The 17,415-nt window shown below is 43.4% G+C and overlaps 2 protein-coding genes across 2 annotated transcripts in view; both read left to right on the top strand.

Annotated features, from left to right (window-relative positions):
• CSUI_001992 (microfibrillar-associated protein) overlaps nt 1–3,744 on the top strand; it is a 14,656-nt gene extending 10,912 nt beyond the window's left edge. The window contains exon 12 of the mRNA XM_068062194.1: nt 68–3,744. The gene's annotated coding sequence lies outside the window, so the exon portion shown is untranslated. The remainder of the gene's footprint in view (nt 1–67) is intronic.
• Nucleotides 3,745–6,036: 2,292 nt separating this feature from the next.
• Nucleotides 6,037–17,313, top strand: CSUI_001991 (uncharacterized protein; the record flags this gene model as incomplete). The annotated part of the gene is made up of 9 exons (XM_068062193.1): nt 6,037–8,816; nt 9,259–9,391; nt 10,360–10,558; nt 11,314–11,710; nt 12,316–12,582; nt 13,432–14,065; nt 14,740–14,790; nt 15,733–15,966; nt 16,919–17,313. Coding segments are annotated over exons 1-9 (4,089 nt in total), but the record flags the coding sequence as incomplete, so codon positions are not given.
• Between the last annotated feature and the right edge of the window lie 102 nt (nt 17,314–17,415).

Raw genomic sequence — 17,415 nt, 5'->3', positions numbered from 1 at the left:
ATAGCTAGATAGATAGATAGACTTGTATGTTTTTTGTGTGTTTTTTTTTTTTTTTCTGTCGAACAAGGTAGAGGTTTAGGAGGCATGATCGGCCTATTCTCCGAGAGGAGAAGATCAAAGGCTAGGGAAGTTACGAAGATGCTTACGAGATGAGGAGGTTCGATGAAAGAGAAGAAGAGAGTCTGCGGCTGCTGGAGAATGAGATGAGGACTGAGTCGACCAACTAGTATCATGGATTGACTCGTGGGTGTAGCTACAGCCCAAATACGCCCCTGTAATAATAAGGTAGAATAAATTAACTCCTATTATAATAGCATCAGCTCCATAATTGCAAATACACATCTTTGTGATCTTTCAGTACTTCATGATCGAGATAGATATAGGTATGACTTTAGATTTCCCGAAGAGAGAAGTATGAGGATAATAGGAGTCCTACCTCTCCGTCATCTCCAGCCTACGGTGTACGTACATCTATACATGCATATTGATATACAGGCATACCTCTACCACCCAACTGCTCTTCAACAGCACATGCCTTTTGAGAGATCTTCTTTCATTCTAACGGTAGAGAAGGCGAAGCTTTTTTTCTCTTCATACTCGTGTATTAATCCCTGAAGAAAAGAAAGAGAGGATGGCAAGGGGAGAAGCAAAAGAGAATGTTTTTCTTAGGAGGAATGACAAGAAATGAGAGACTAGAAAAGCAGGAGAACGTGTGTATTCTGGATGGAAATACATTTCATCTGCTCTCTGTCCGGGTGAATGAATGACTAGTCAGCTATTACTCTGGAAGCCTTGAGGAAGAGAGGATACAAAGTTAAGATATCTGGAGTTATCTTGTCTTTTGAGGAGTGAAAGAGAGAAAGTGAAGAAGTTGAAGCTTCTCATAATCAGTGTAAGGAGAGTGAAAGAAAGAAACCAAGCGAAAGGAGAAGAAAAAGAGAACTTCATTCCACGTTTTTAGTGTCTCACCGCTCGTACTCACCATTAGCTTGTCTCCCTCTCCGAGGTGTACGTACACCTCACCGAGGGTGGAGAAGGCGAGACGCCGAGGAACTGCTTTCTTTTTGTCATCATTCCTAAAGAGGAATTGAAGAAAGCAAGGTTAAAGCAGGAAGAAAGAATGAGAGGAGAGAAAGAAGAGAAACTTTAGCTTTTCACTTAGATCCAGATGGCTAGACTGATTGATTGATATGCTTCATAGAAAGTACATACGTAAGGAGAATGGCGATCTCTTCTTTTCTTTCTTTTTTAAAACTTCTCTGCTTCTTTGTTAGAGAAGAAGTGATGTTCTATCCACATTAGAGTGTTTCGTTTTGTTCTCTCAACTTTCTTTTCCTCAGCATCTTCAGATGGTCCCATCTCTGTCCATACACACATATAGAGATAGACAGATTTCGTGTATTTCTCTGTATACGCCTGTCTATGTATGGACCAGCTGCAGGGTGAGAAAGACGTCTTTTTCTAGGTAGATAACTAGACAGCTGTGGATATATATTTCGTTCGTATATACCTCCGTGTGATCTCCTGAAGGGAGATGATACAACGAAGAAGAGAAGGAGAGATTTCTCATATACCGTCAAGTCACTGAATTGAGCTAGATAGATAGCGCCAAGTGAAGTATGAAAGAAGTTCAAAGAAAGGAAGAAAATGTATACATGTATCGAGCAGGATGGATGACAAGAAGAGTTCTCCAGAATTCATCTTCAGTTTATCTTTTTTCTTAAAGTCCTTTGGAAAAGTCAACGAGAGCGAGTTGATGATCGGCCGGGACAACCTGTTTCTTTTCTGCTGCGCTCTTTGTCTTTCTCCAACTGATGTGAAAGGCTCTTCTCTGTGATTCTCTCTCCGTGTGTATGCGGTGCTCCTATAACGATATTTCTCCCTTGCACTCGTCTTTCTCAGAGGCGTTCACCTTTGCAGAAGTAGAGGAAGATCCTAGCTCTTCTTATCTAGCTTCGTCCTTTCTCTACCACTCTGTGCGTGTCTAAAGAACAATAAGAAAGTGAAATTTTGAGCAGTCGTTTTCATCCTGATCAATCATTGTCATTCAGTTTCGCAGTCGCCGTGCATCGTATACCCAAAGACTTCTCTTTCTTTCTTTCTCTTTCTGACTAAGACCCAGTCTCCATTCTTTAGAGCCTTCTGTACAAAATCAAAAAGAGATCTTCGGGTCCATCGATCAATTCCTCAACCTAGGTAGCTGTTTATCTACATCGCCCGGTGGATCGAGCTGTCGGCACCCGTTCTTCTCTCAATGGCGAGCTGCTGCTAGCTGCGGCCTATGAATGTGTGTTTAGGGTGTCCTCTTCTTTTTCGATTTGAACTTTCGATTCTTCTCTTGACTTTCCGAAACGAGTAATTTCTTTCCTGTCTTGTTTCTCTCCATTCAGACAGTTGCATCCATCTCTTCTTCTACTTTCCGGAGCGCTTTTTTTTCTGCTTGTGTTTCTCCGTCCACTGTCGATCTGAACTGACGACAGCCCCTAGTCTATTGAATCTTCTTCACATCTGTCTCAGGAGAGAAAAGATTTTCTCCTCGTATTCTTTCTTTCTTTTTCTTCTTTCTTTTGTTTTGCGAAAACCTTCTGCCTTCTCATTCGAGAACGTAAATAGAAGGCCGGTGTGTTCCTGCGTCATCCAATTCGGTAGAACACATGGACAGGCACTTAATTCACGGGGGGAGATAGACCCTAGATCATGCTGCTCTTCTCACCTCAGTCGGCGATTGGCCTACGAGGTAGAAACGCCCCCCCAGGAAAGACGGTCATTCTCTCTTTCTTGTTTCTTTTCTTCGTTCTTCTTCTAATTGATCGAGACTACTGAAGAAAGACATCGGGCTGTGTAGGGGAGTTACGAGTAAAGAAGACATCTTATCTTTCCTCATACTCTTCTTTCTCTCCTCTATCTTCTTCTTGTCTTCGCGATACATGTGTCTGTGTGTGGAAGCCTCTCTCTGAAGGATAGGATAGGGAGATGAGATAGAAGGACAGAAGAAAGAAAGATTGGTTGAGTGATCGGGAGTTGTCTTTCTTGGTTATACTCGGGCATAAAATGGCGATGAGTCCGGGTTCACTTATATCAGTTTTTCTTTATATGGCTCTACTTGTCTATGGTTTTCATTTCACTTCACAAGTTTTCGGCAACTTTGAGAATGTTTATCCTCCTCATAAGACATGCTGCGCTGTGTGTTCGGTGTTAGTTGTTCTTCCTCTCTTCATTGCTAGGGCCGTCCCGGTCAAAGCTTCTTTACTTTTCGTCTTATCTTTCATTTGAACAGAAGAAGTACAAGAGGGAGACAGAAAAAGGGACGGAGAAAGAAAGAATGAAAATGGCGTTTCTCTTGTCTGGTGCGCGCAGAATCGGCGAGGAGAGAGATACCGTAAAGCAAGAATACAAATACAAAGAGTCATCACGCTAAGAAATATAAGAAAATAAAGTAGAAAGACTGAATAGATGAATGATTCTCTCCCTACTCGTTTTCTTGTGTTCTTATCAAGAGAGAGGGATAGGCAGGACAGGAAGAGGTGGAAGAGAAGTCATTTGGCTCGATTTTTCTTGTTGTTGTAGGTTTCTTCTCGCTGTCAAGTCTCGAGGATTGTGTCTTCAAAGACGTTGATATCAAGTGAAAGGATGCTTATCAACATTAGCATTCTATCGTTTGAGTTCTTTGCTTGAGTTCTATGTGGTTTGGTGAATGGAAAGACGACGACGCTTCATGATGATGTCCAACCCTCGATGTCCAGCATGAATATCTTTTAAGAAAAGTAATCTTTCTTTCAAGCGAAAGATAAAAGAGAGCGGTGGTGCGCGGCTAGAATAAGCGTCTTTCTCTTCGAGGAGAACAGAAGATCAGTTTGATTTATCTTCGAGTAGAGCCCCCGCACGCAGAGTTAAGACCGCCCGGAATCTGACACATCTGTCTTCCTATAGATTCACTTCGGCCAGACTTTCTTCTCCTGTTCCGAACTCGATGAGGAAAAGAGAAGTCGACTGGAAGTAGTTAATTTCAGACAATGTGACCTTGCTAGAGAAAGAATAGATAGATACTAGGAAAGGTCCCGACAAACATTCGCGCGGCAGTGTCGTCTGCCGGCCGTTTCGTACCACGGCCCAGGTCTGGATCTGCAAGCAAGGGAAAGGTGCAAGCCCCCCCCCAAGATTTTGCTTTTCTTACCGATTTGGAGAGTCACAACCTAGGAATATCTGAGATTCGTCATCTAATTCTCTTTTAGTCAAAGAACTTTCGTCATTTTCTCGGCACGAACAATCACGATGGTTCTCCCCTCCGTTTCTCTCCCCGTAGTTTCCTATCTATCGGAGAGAAAGCTTTCGTCTACTGCTTGCCCTCTCTAGAACGCTGCACACACACACGCGTCTGTGTCTATCCATTTGGCGAAGTGTCTCCTAGTCTTTCTCACAGAAGGATTCCTACGCGTAAATCATTGTAACACAAACATACACTTGGCCCTCTCATCTTGTGTTAGATGTAGCCGCGGGCCAATTCCGTCTTCTCTTTCTGGCGCTTCTCGTAAGATCGACAATTCAGAGACACTGAATGGAGGACTTGTGGCTGAAAGAGAGAGATGTCTAATGGAACTTTGTTGTGAAAGAGGACGTAGTTGCACGTCTGCCGGGCACTGCCTGTCCAGGCGGCAGTGAGAAGATTCCTTCGGGTACCCCTAGCTTAGCGAATGAACGACGTCCCCTGGACTGCTCCTTTCGTAGTGAAACGCAGAACAGACGAAAGAAAATATTCGAGGTATAAAGAGAAAAAGAAGAAAATAAAGATAGAATGAAAAAAGTCATCTGCTCATGGCAGGTAGGGCGACGAGCTATAGATGTCTTTCTCCGTTTTACTCCGCCGTCCGTCCGACATGTCGGAATTTGTGACTTTCTCTAGGCCACTTCACGAGCTGTCTCGGTCTCCTGTCTCCACCACTCTAGCCAGAAACCAGAGAAAAGAGCTATTCGAGGATCTCCGGCAAAATTGTCCTCGTATCACTATCAACGAACGTTGCCTGACTGGCCGTGTGACTTCAATTTGAATACTCCGGTAGATCCAGAGAATGAGAAGTGACGGGACAATGAGAGAGACAGGAGTGAGAAAGAGGACAGCACGTGTTGAGGCTTGGCTGCGATGTAGCGGAGCTCCTCTCCACTGTAGCCCTCTCTAAGGCGTACCGAGTCAGCTCAATCACAAGCGTAGCGTCCGATATGCAGAATTACATCTTCTCTCTCCTTCATTTCTACTTCTTATCCTACATCAGCTCCGTGAACTCAGCTCAACTGATTGAGGGAACATGTACTTCCAGGTGATCAGTTTGAAGAAACGAGGTATAATTGTGCGTTGATCGTGGTAGCTAAGTTAAGCTCCTATGCTCCGGAGGTGCCTCCATCCTTGTACGACGGGATGGATCAGGGGTGGTCGGTGCGTAGTATCGGCAGGAGGGCTGAGCTAGTAATTCTCCTTTTCGAGTCGTCTCCATTCTACCCCGAAGGATATGAGTCGAGGAATTACATCGTTATCTGTAGGTTTACACACCGCTATAGGTCTTGCCTAGCCATTAGAAATGCACAGAGGCGAATGGGAGAAAGCTGCAGACCGAGAGAAGGAAACAGAGCCCAGCAAGACAAGAAAAACAGTCCGCTTTGTGTTAACGGTCTGAGCTGCTCCGGCGAAAGGAACGCAATAGGTAACGTCCTCCGTCCTGAATCAAATAAACTGGGGAAGAAGGTAAGCTAGACGTTAGTTTGAAGATGAGAACCCCGTCGCTCCTTCTTCAATACTACGGGCACCACTGGAAGGAGAAACATTGCGGTGTATGTACACTCCGTAGCCCATCATCACATACAAACACCAACACACCGACCGAACTGACGACGAGTCGTAGGAGTAGCGGGAGGTCCGTACGATCATCATTTTGTCTTGACTCTTATATTCATCTCCCGGCTCGTGTTGTAAATGGTTACAGTGACTGACGAACTGAGAAAGCCTTCACTTGTCAGAGGGGGGGTTATAGTAATCATGGCTGTTCGAAACAGAGTGTCTTGGTATACTCAGAAATGGCGAGAGGCGAAATCGTCTAGATATGAAAGAGATGCTGCTCCTACTGTCCGGACTGCTCTAGTAGTTTCGGTTGTAGGACTCACCGCCAGATCAACCCAATAAATACATTCGGCTGCTACGACGACGACTACTACTCATGTCGATCCTCTTCATCTAAACCGACTGCTGCTACCCTTCACCCTCCATCATTCTCTCATCGTCGTTTACGATAAATATGTCTTCTTTTTCTTCTCCAGTGTGTGCTTTTTCCCCTTCTTTTTTCCGTTCCTCCTCTTTCTTTCTTTCTCTTTTTTCCTGCAATACTCAGTCTTTTCGTACTTTTCTGTAGGCTGTCTTATCTCGTACAAGCAAGCTTTAACGTGCCCTTTCTTCCTCTGTAGAAAGAAAACTGCATCACGACCATACTACCACATACACCCTCCTCCTCTCTCGCTTCCTCCTCTTTCTCTCTCTCTCTCTCCCTTTCTCTCTACACTTTCCCTTTCTTTCTCTTTTTCTTCATCCTTTCTTTTTTTCCTGTCTCCCCCGGTTTCTCCCTTTTGCGATTTCTTCTTTCATTCCTCTTTCGCTTTTTTGGCTTCTCTTTGATCCGCATTTTCTTGTCGTGAATCCCCATTCCTCCCTGAAGAAAAGTCACCCTCCTTCCCATGTATCTTCTCACACTCCGGCGCTTTCTTTTTCAGTCGAGCTTTTCTAATTTTCCTCTCAACTTTTCGTATTTCGCACATCTATAGTGATTGATGCTGATCGATTCTATCGACTTCTCCTGTTTCTTTTCGTTTCCTGAGCTTTTTATCTATCTTTTCACGGACACTCCCGGTGTTTCTTTCTCCTTTCTACACCTCTCAAAGGCGATGTGAAGCAGTATGATACTACAACTTTCTTCAGTCGTCTTTCGCCTCATTCCTTGTCTCCTGTCATTCATTTCTAAGGGATCTGCCAGCTTTCATTCAAACAGGTTTCTGTAGTCATGAATGAAGAGAAAAAGATCATGATAGAAGAAAAGGGAAACCACACATCTTGTTCATCTCTTCCTATAGTTGAGAGAGAGAAAGAAGAAGACCAACAGCATCAGACGGCAACAGGGGAGTCGTTTTATCACCTTCCGTGTTTAATGTCCGATGAAAGGAATTTTCTTCGGTCTTCTTTTCTTTCGGAGCTCAAGCTGTCTTCTTCAGACTCGATGGAAAGAAACGAATGCTTAGTAGGAGGATCAAGAGCAGAAAGAGGAAAGGAAGTAGGAGACCAACACAACCCAAGGGTCCTTACGGAAGGTGGTATGAATCCTCTTTCCAGGGAGGATGATGAGAAGGAGAATGTGATTCCTTTCACGGGAGGCAAAGTTAGCAAGTCTTCGCTTCTAAACGTAAGAGAGAAAGAGGAGTTTATTTGTGGTGAAAGGAAAGTACAGATTTCGTGTGAAACGGGGAATACAACAGACTCTCCTGAGGGACTCGTAAAGCGACAACAGCAGCAGGTCCAAGAGAGAGGCTGTGTGGGTGCTTCAAGTCTTCATGTAGATGGTGTGTATGGATCACCAGAGAAAGAAAATCTTCGATGCATTCCTCTGAGTCAGAGGACTGGCGAAGATCGTAAAACAGACGGACCTTCTTCTCCGTTCAAGAAAGAAGATGTGCGTATGGTACGGACCGAAAGAATGCCGCGCGTATCTTCTGAAAATAAAACTCTAGGTGGACATACACCGCAGTCAAGTGTACAAGGATGTGAGGTGATACCAGGTGACTATTCCTCAAAGAAAGCCCACCACGATGGGAATCTTGCAGGAGCTGAAGGAGCACCGCCTGTATCTTGTGATCGTCCTAACACACCAGGTGTACATACACCTCAGCCAGGTGTGCAGTCAGATGGGGCCTGCGATCCTGGGGTATCGTCGCTTCACTCCTCTGCCGTCAATTGTCCCCCAGTTGAAACCACTGCCAGTCATTCAGTAAACGATGAACTTCATCAAGATGTGTGTATGACAGCTGAGGGGAGTCCACATGTCCCGAGTGATCCCCCTGACATGCCGCCACATCTGCATACACCTCAGCCAGGTGTACATACACCTCAGCCAGGTGTACATACACCTCAGCCAGGTGTACATACACCCCAACCAGGTGACCCCTCAGAGGTATCGTGTGATGATGTTGAAATGAGGTCAGCCCCTTCCTTGAATGTTATGTGTCAAGAAGTCTCCAGGTCTCCTTCACCAGCTGGAGACACCCACCGCAACAAAGACAACAGCACAGGGAAAGAACAACAGGCTGAAGAGAGTCACACCAGTCGTTCTCCAGAGGATTGTATTCTGATTGAGGACAGCTCAGACAAAGATGCGAGTCCGTCTCCATCAGATAGGAAGGGTGACCGTATAACGGAAAACTCCGGGAGTTCAGTCCGATCCCTTCCTCCCACTTCTACTGCTTCCTCAAGTAATAGCAGTAGTACCTCTACATCAACGACTCGGCGTACGTCAGGACGGATCGCCAACCATTCTAACAGAGGTGGACCTAGTGGAACTTCTTCGTCAGGAGCATCCGGAGGAGCAGGGGGAACCACGAGAACCACAGGGAGAGGGGGAGGAGGTACTGCAGAGTCAAGGGCGGGAAGTACTAGTAGTAGCAACAGTAGTCATAGCAGTGCTGCTGCGCAGTCCCTGTCACCGGAACAAGAGAAAGTCCGTCAGTTGTATTTTCCACTTCTTCAAGAAACTGAGAAAGAACTTCACCAAACTCTCTCACAAGGCTTGCCAGTAAGTCAAAGTCTTTTTCGTCTTTATCCTCTTCACTTTTCCGCATTCAAACAAACATGTCTATGTGTATAGATGTACATATCTATGTATTTGTATGTCAAAATATGGGTCAAGCATATGTGTGAATACGCATGCCTGGATAGGCTTTCCAGCTCTTCTTGGTCTCTCCTCAAGCGTTCTGAAATATTCTAACTGCACGCCGCGTTGTACGAAATCTTTAACTGTCTACCGATCTACATATATACATACAGAGATGTACTTGTATACATGCATACATATTCATAAATGTGTCGACTAGCTTCTATAGGGCGTTAAAGTTGCTAAAAAGGGTGTTGGGAAGAAGTCTTCTGCTGTTTTCCCCGTTACCGCGACTTCGTGTATCTTTTCTATTCCCTTTGAATATGTTCTCCGTTCTGTACTGTCTTTCCCGTACCATGTGCAGGAGGTCGATACTTTGTCAAATCCTCAGGTGTATCTTGAGCTTAAGCAGCACATTCTCAGTGGACCTTCTTCTCCCTCCGCTGCCGACGGCGGGGGAGATGAAGACGACGAAGGCGGAAAAACTGACTCAGAAGGTATATCTCTCTATATCTTTCTTTCTCCAACTCTTTCTGTATAAAGATACTTACCTATAGAGATTCTGACTTCGCGTAGTTCTAGATGGACATGAATCATATCATATATATATATATATATAGATAGGTACATAGATAGATACACTAGGTATTTGCTCGCATCTGTGAAAAAGAGAAACTTCTACAGGTGTCTGTACACAGGAGGGTCGAAAAAGAGAAACTTCTACAGGTGCCTGTACACAGGAGGGTCGGTGTGTGGAGGCGCAGCATGCATACCTATGTATATCTGTACATATGTATATTTGTGTATATATGTATATATGGGTGTATACTTACACAGGTGTATCTAGATATCAATGTAAGCATGCAAGATCTGTTCCTTTTACGCAGAAGATACGAAGATCGAAAGTATGCTTCTGTGTGTTGGACCCGTGTACATACACTGCACTCTCCTGAAGAGTTTATGATCCTGTGTGTCTGACTGAAGAATGAAAGTCTCTCCTTCCCTAGAAGGAGAGATTTTCTTTCTGTCTTCAATCTCCCGTCCGTCTTTACTTTCTCTTCTCCCCCCATGGTGACGACGATACGAAACTCTTTCCTCTCTCTCTTCAGAGCTTCTGCTTCTTTATCTCGTTATAATTTAGAGCTTCTTTTCTTTCTTTTCTCCATTTCTTTCAAGAACCCTGTCTTTGCTGCGGTGTATGTACAGCTAGAGATAAATCTCAGTCTCGCTCTCCTGTTCGTCCTTGTCACTCCTTGCATGGTCCCAGAGGGATGAAACATGTATGCGTATATATACCAATATGTATAAAGTACATCTGAGAAGCTAGGAGACTCTCTTCTTCTGTGTCTTGTCAGGGTGTTGTGAGCGGTCCTTCTTTCTCATATCTGTTTGGTTCTTTTTCAGGTCTATATACAGCTGAAGTGTTCCTCACTAGTGTGTCTTTCTGTCCTGTTTGCTTCTGCAGATTCAAGTATGAGTCTTCTGAAGAGACTTCTGCGAGCCCTATGCGAAGGTTCGACGCTCCCTTTGTCTTCTTTAGTAGAAGCAGTTCAGCGTGTGTTGAAAGATGATAGCGAGGGCCATGGAGAGTATTCGTCTCTCCTCCAAGATACTTCTGCAGATACTTTAAGAAGTCTCATACCTGTTCTATTGTCTCGGAGAAGGTGAGGGAATTGTGGAATGTTCCTGACGTCTCTATCGATGTGATTTTTCCATAGCCGTTGTGTAGAGACACAAAGAAGGAAAAGCTCTTATCTTTTTTCTTCTTTCAAGAATCTTTCTTCTCTCCGAGAGAGAGCAGAAAAGAGATGGTATCACGTAGACTAGAAGATGCAAGTCTGTCAGCACTGCAGACTGCAATCGTGGGGTGTATCGGTATGTAAGTACCATATGAATATGTGTATGTATGTATGAATATGTATGTCTATGTATGGAGATATTTGAATGTGCATATGTATGTGTGTATGTATATATATGTATGAATATGTATGTGTGTCTATGTATGAATATGTGTGTATGCATGTATACATCGTAAGCATGCATATATCGCAAGCTGATCACCTGCATGCAGATGGAGGATATACTCATTCAGATCTACTGTGAGCCTGCTATCCCTCTGTATCTACACATATATATATATATATACATGTATACGTAAGATGAGTGTCGTCGTGCCGTGTAGAGACTTGAGGTGTCTTCTTTTGCTGCTTGGTATAGTGTTTCAGTCATCTGTCCTGCTTAGCTAGCTACTCGAAGGCGTTTGTTTCTCGTGGTCCTAACACCTCTTCTGCAGACAGAGAGAGCCAAGGAACTTCAACATCCCCTTCTTTTTCTTCTCTGCCCCGAAAAAGCTTTCATCTGTTTAGCTTTCATGTCTCTTCTTTCCGTTTCTTTCTTTTTTTCTTTCCTTCTTTCATAGCCTAGGAATCCCTCGGCGTGCTGGGGTCGGAGGAGGAAGCGCAGCTTCACTCATCATAAGTCTCTCTGGAGCCGCCGCCGTAAGCGCAGCAGGGAATGGATCCTCGTCTTCCTCTTCTTCTCTTTCTTCATCATCTTCTTCTCCTGGAGCGAGTGATGTACAAGCTGAATCTTCTTCTTCTTCTAGCTCTGCGACAAGCCAAACTCATACAAGTTCTTCCTCCTCTTCCTCTTCATCTTCTCTTTCGACTTCGTTGTCGTCTCTTACCTCATGGATTACACCAGATAAAAACGAAGATACCACACCCCAATGTCTATGGGTCTGGGAGTGCGCGTTTCTCGAAGGCTTACCTCCCTTCTTTAAAGAAAAGGCAAGAAAGTCTCGTGACAAAAGAACGGTATGTCTTCTCTCATTCAATTCCTTAAGCCTACCTGTCTCCCTGTATGTGCTTATCTCTCTCTAGAGCAATATAGATATGTATGTACCTCGAGACGTAGGTTTGTGTTGTAGGGTGGTATACTAGGGTGCGCCGGGCCTTGCCGGGTTCGCAAGATGTCTTCCACCGCATCTCTTCTTTCTTTTCTTCTAACGACACGCAGATTTAGATCTATGCCTATCTCTCTCCTTCTGTCTCTCTCTGTTTACATACATGTATAGCCGTACATATATCTAGATAAATATGTGTTTCAGTCCTTCACTCTGTGTATACTTAGAACTCTCTTACTCTCTTTTCTTCATAAGCATGACCTGAGTATCTCTCGACTGTCTTTCCATATTGATCCGAGTGTCTATCTATCTTTCTCCAATCTGTCTTTAGTGTGTCTATCTCTAATCGATGTATCTATCTTCAGTGCATGTATCTCTCCCTAATCTATCTGTGTGTCTATCTTCAATCTGTCTGTCTATCTATCTCTCTCGACTTCACGGTGACACTCTCTGTAGGGTGGCAGTGGATGTCTGTTTCCTTCCTATTGTTGCATGTACCTTTCTGTGTGTATGTAGAGCATATCAAGGAAGGTGAAGAGTCTGTTAAGGTTGAGGCAGTGTATCGAGCAAGGCGTTGAGAAGGAGATCTTTACAGCCAAAGAGAAAGTCGAAGTTTTGAGAAGGAAAGAAAGACAAGAAGAAGAAAGAAGAAAAGAACAGGCACTCAAGAAAAGGAGAGCTGAAGAGGCGAGGCTAGAAAGAGAAAGAGAAAAGAGACAAAAAGAGGATGCAAAGAAAGAAAGAGAAAAAGAGAAGGAAAAGAAGAAACAAGTCGATGAACAGGTATGTGCATTTACCCCAAGTCCATACAAACATAAAGATATGTGTATACCATGCGAACGAACGAGAGAGAGAGTATGTACATGTCTTCCTGTCTATCTACCTATCTAGATGTATATATAAAAATATATATGTAAGCATATATGCGCGGGGTGCATACAGGGGAAGGGAGAGCGTTCTCGTGGAATAACCTCAGTGCATGCCAAGAAGATACCTAGATGTATCTGTCTTCTCTTTGTCCATACATGCAGACACTTACATATATATGTGCAGATGTATATGCAGATGCAGATGTGTATGTGTACGCCAGGGAGATACGATAAGATTCATATGTATAAGATCTCTGGAGCCTCGAACGCAACGCGCTCCATATTCTTCCTGTCTTCTGTCGCCTGCATACACATAGATGCACATATTTATACGTGCAGATGTGTCTGTGTATATATGTGTATGTATATGTATACGTATTTGGTTCTATACATATGTATATGTGTACATGTATACATGCATAAGACACCTAGTAGATCTTTTGCTGTTTCTCTCGTTGAGAATCTCTTGTATGTGTATCTTCTTCTTGCATAAAAAAGAAGGTAGAAAGCCGGCAGGTCTATATTAATCCATCTACCTATATGGATCTAGAGAGATGTACATGAATGTGGAGATAGCTTCCATGGGGTGCCTGTAGCTCCTTTCTTTCTTTCTTTCTTCGAATTTTGTTTTCTCTGTTTGTCCTCACCCACTCCCCCAGACTCTCCAAATGAATTTGTTTCTCTTCCTTCTCTCTCATAACTTCTCTCTTTCTTCCTCTTTCTGTGTCTCTTCTTCTTTTTCCTGTCTTCTTCCTTCCTTCAGTCTAAACAGACGACATCTTCTTCTCTATCTCCTCTCTCTTCTAAGGCCAGTCAAAAGAACTCTGAGATTTCTTCTTCTTCTACCACATCTACCTCAAGTAACTCAAGTCGCAAATCTTCTTCTTCTTCGAGTCAGAAAGATCTCCAGTCTATGAAAGGCCAGCAAAGTTTCATGGCCTCATGGTTAACTCGAAGGCCTGTCGGCTTATGTTCGGGGCTCAACCATAGCAACAACAATAGAGATATATCAGGGGGAGGCAAGAAGTCGTTTCTGAAGAGGCCAAGCGTAGGAGGAGCTCGTTCGTCTGTCACTATGGGAGAAGAAAGTCCAGGAGAAAGTAAAGAGGGAAGTAGGAAAGGATCTGCTTCTTCTGGAGAGAATGGAGAGCAAAGAAGAAGTGACGGGGTCTTTGATGGAGAGAAAGATGGAGAAGGTGTTGGTACGATGAGAGAGAAAGGAGAAGGAGAAGGAGGAGAAGAAGAAGAAAGAGAGGGAGAAGAAGATGAAGAGGAAAGCCGTCTTCGACAAGAAGAAGAGAAAGCCTATGCTCTGGCATCTTACGAAGCGAATCTGTGGAGAGTCCCTTTTGATAAGAAAGAGGAATTTATTCAAAAAGCTCTCAACCTACCTCAACGTAAGGATAAATCCACGCAACAACTTACAGGGAGAGATGAATCGAAAGAAAGAAAGAAAGAAAAGATTCTCTTGAGTGTCAGCAGAAGATTCTCTATGTGTCTCTGTGCGTATGCGCAGAGGTATATGTACCTCTATGTACGTATAGATATCTAACTACACATGTATTATATGCTGTCTAGGTATATATAGATATATATGTATGTATGCTCCAATTGAGTTAGATGTATACGTCTCTTCCCCCCCTCTCTATATATATATATGTAAAAGATCCATTCATTCTGAATACGTGGAAAGAGGTTACGGAGAAGAGGCGTCGTGTGAAGGCACAAGTAGACTTGGCATCTCCTCTCTCTCTCTCTCTTTTTTCTTTGGTGATGCTCCTGTCTTCCCTACTTCTCCTTCTCCGTTTCTTTCCTTTCTTCCCTCCTTCTTCTCTTCGTTGTTGTGTCTCTTCTCTTGTTTCTCCCTCTACTTCTCTCTCTGTCTTGACTTTCTTTCTCTCTCTCCTTCTCTCACTTCCTTTCTGCTTCTTCAATCGTATTGGCGAGGGATGGCTCGACGGTCACACACATCGGGGGCAGACCATGGCAGAATGGATAGAGTCATTCTTCTCTTTTCTTCGTTTTCTTTCTTGCATTGGTTCATTCTTTCTTCTTTCTTTCTTTCTTTCAGCTCTCTCACCTGTCCCTATAGATGAGTGTACGTCTATTCCTTTCTTTGACGGTAAGTAAGGGGGAACCTCGTCATTCTTCTCCGTCTTTTCTCTTCTTTTCTGTTTTCTCTGGCATGGTCGAGGCGGTTGTCCCCAGTAGAGTGTCTATACATCTGTACACATATACATATGTATTTTCTATATAGATAGATAGATGTGTATAGGTCTATAAACTTCTGTACGGAAGAAAAGAAAGAGAGTGCGATGAATATTGGTGTCTCCTCATACCATCGGCGGTGGCTGCTGTGAGCGGCTAGATCTCTCCTTTTTCTTCAAGAGAAAACATGCATTCCTTAACTTACAAAGCCACAGGTACCGGGGCCTTTTTCACCCTTACGTACTTACTTCTTTCTACTCTACATCTCAGAAGCCCTTATGGTCATATGTAGTTTGTCTGTAGGTATAGATATTTATATATGGAGAGATAGGTATATCCAGACATGCTTGTCTTTCTTCATACATGTCTATTTACATATGTATACATACGTATATATGTATATGGCGAGGCCGGTGGTTTGTATGTGTTCTAATAGTAATAGTGTGGTAGGGGGTCATGTGCGTGTGTTGACGATGAAATAGCGCCATGTGCAAGAAGGCTTGTCTCTCGTCAAGAAAAAGAAGACTGAAGTCTATGATGGGTATGTGTATTAGCCGTAGGCATGGATGTGCAATCCAATGAAGATCGATTGATAGGGCACTGATACACATATATGTATACATACGTGGCTCCCTATATCTACGTAGAAAGAGAGAGGGTTGGAATAATAAGCATCCAGTTGACATGTGGGAGATATTAGGGGCTTGAGGGATCAGACAGATATGAATGAGAAGAGTGTTTCTGCCAAGAGCGTTTCTTCTTCTTCTTTCTACCGCTTCCCCTCCCCCTTTTAGCATTTTCTTGTTCTCTCTCTTCAATCACTTTGTTTCTTCTCTTCTGTCTCTTATGGATCGAGAACTACCGACAGAAGAGGATGACGACGGCGACGACACAGGGGAAGCAAAAGAAGAGATGGATGCATGCAAAGAAAGTCTCTCAACTTCCTCTTGTCCATTTACAAAGACAGAGAAGGAAAAGAAGAAAGAAGAAGGAGAAGGAGAAAAAGATCCAGTCGAATTCTTGAGCGATTTCATTCAAAACTATGCTCGACCTCATATGAATTCCTGGAAAGAATTCTATTCCTTCTATGGTAAGAAACCTAGCTCCTCTCTCTCCTCCTTCTACGACTAAGGTGTCCTTCTTCTATATCCGTCTATGTAGACTAGACCACCTCTTAGGCAGTACGACCCTCTGGAGATACGTCTGTCTGTGTCTCGCTGTCTCTTTCTCTTATTTCTGGACCTTTGCTCTCTCCCTTCTTCTTCTTCGTTTTCTCTCAATCTTCTTCTCTGTCGTTTGTGTCTTTTCATTCTAGAGTCGAGCAGCGATGGAGAAAGAAGTGGACGGACTAATCACTTGATGAATACCCACCACTTATATCTAGATCCATCAATATCTTTGCGTGCAGATTCGTATATATATACATATATATATATACCTATGTAAATACAACTCTATATGGAAACAGATGTTGATATAGGTGGGGAGAGATACATGGAGAAGACATGGCTATTGTGGCTCTCCCTTTTATCATCTACCTCTCTTGACTTCTAGAGCAAGGAAGGAAGAAACCTTGTATCTCCAGCTGTCTTGTCCAGTCATCTATGAACTTCCTTCTCTCTCTCTCTCTAAGTATCTCTATACATATGTGTATAGCTTCCTCTGTATGTACTGTTAGTTGTGTAGAATACAGTGTCGTTGTCTTCTACTAAGGTAGAATCCCTTATAGATATATGTATGTATTCACATCTGTGGAGTGTACATACATAGAGTGTATGTGATCGTCCATCTCTCGACTTTGGAATGACCAAGTGGAGACAGAAGGATAGGATAAGAAAGGCGATGTCTCTCTTCTCTTCTCTTTTCTCTAATTATGAAAAGACACTCCAACCCGAACAGGTTAAAGAGGAAACTTCTTTGATCTCTCACTTCCGCCTTTCACCTTCTTCTTCATTTCTTTCCGAATCCATCATGTCCATCTGTCTGTTGTCAATTTTACTTTCTTATCTTTCTTTCTTTCTTTTTCTTTCTCTTTTAATCAGCTCGCAATCGTTACTACATCCACAAGCTCCCCAGTAATAGCACTTCGAGCCTCATGGTGTACGATCACGGAGGGCAGCAAAATACGACAGGCGGGGGCTCTGGCATAGGCCAGTTGTCTTCTTCTTCTTCTCTTCTCTCACCGTCCGGAGGAGCCGTATCAAGTGGAGAGAACTCTTCTTCTTCTTCTTGCTATTCTTCTGGTAGTTCTTCAAGTTGTCCTTATCGACTGTATAGACAAGAGATGAGAGAAGTTCGCCAGGGATTAATTCTGACAGATTATGCGGGGGGAGTGAATTGTATGAATCTGAGAGATCTCTCTTATCTCCGGACTGCCTGGCTCTACCTTGATGACTGGAAACGACCTGTTAGGCGTCTTCTCCTCGGAAAACAAGCTAAGGTATCTTAACACACACACCAAATTCTGAAATAGATAGATAGATTAAAGATAGATTAAAGATAGATTAAAGATAGATTAAAGATTGAAGATATATAGATA

The sequence above is a fragment of the Cystoisospora suis genome (assembly GCF_002600585.1).
Source record: "Cystoisospora suis strain Wien I chromosome Unknown contig_825, whole genome shotgun sequence".
NCBI lineage: Eukaryota > Apicomplexa > Conoidasida > Eucoccidiorida > Sarcocystidae > Cystoisospora > Cystoisospora suis.
This window is presented reverse-complemented; position numbering and strand designations above follow the sequence as displayed.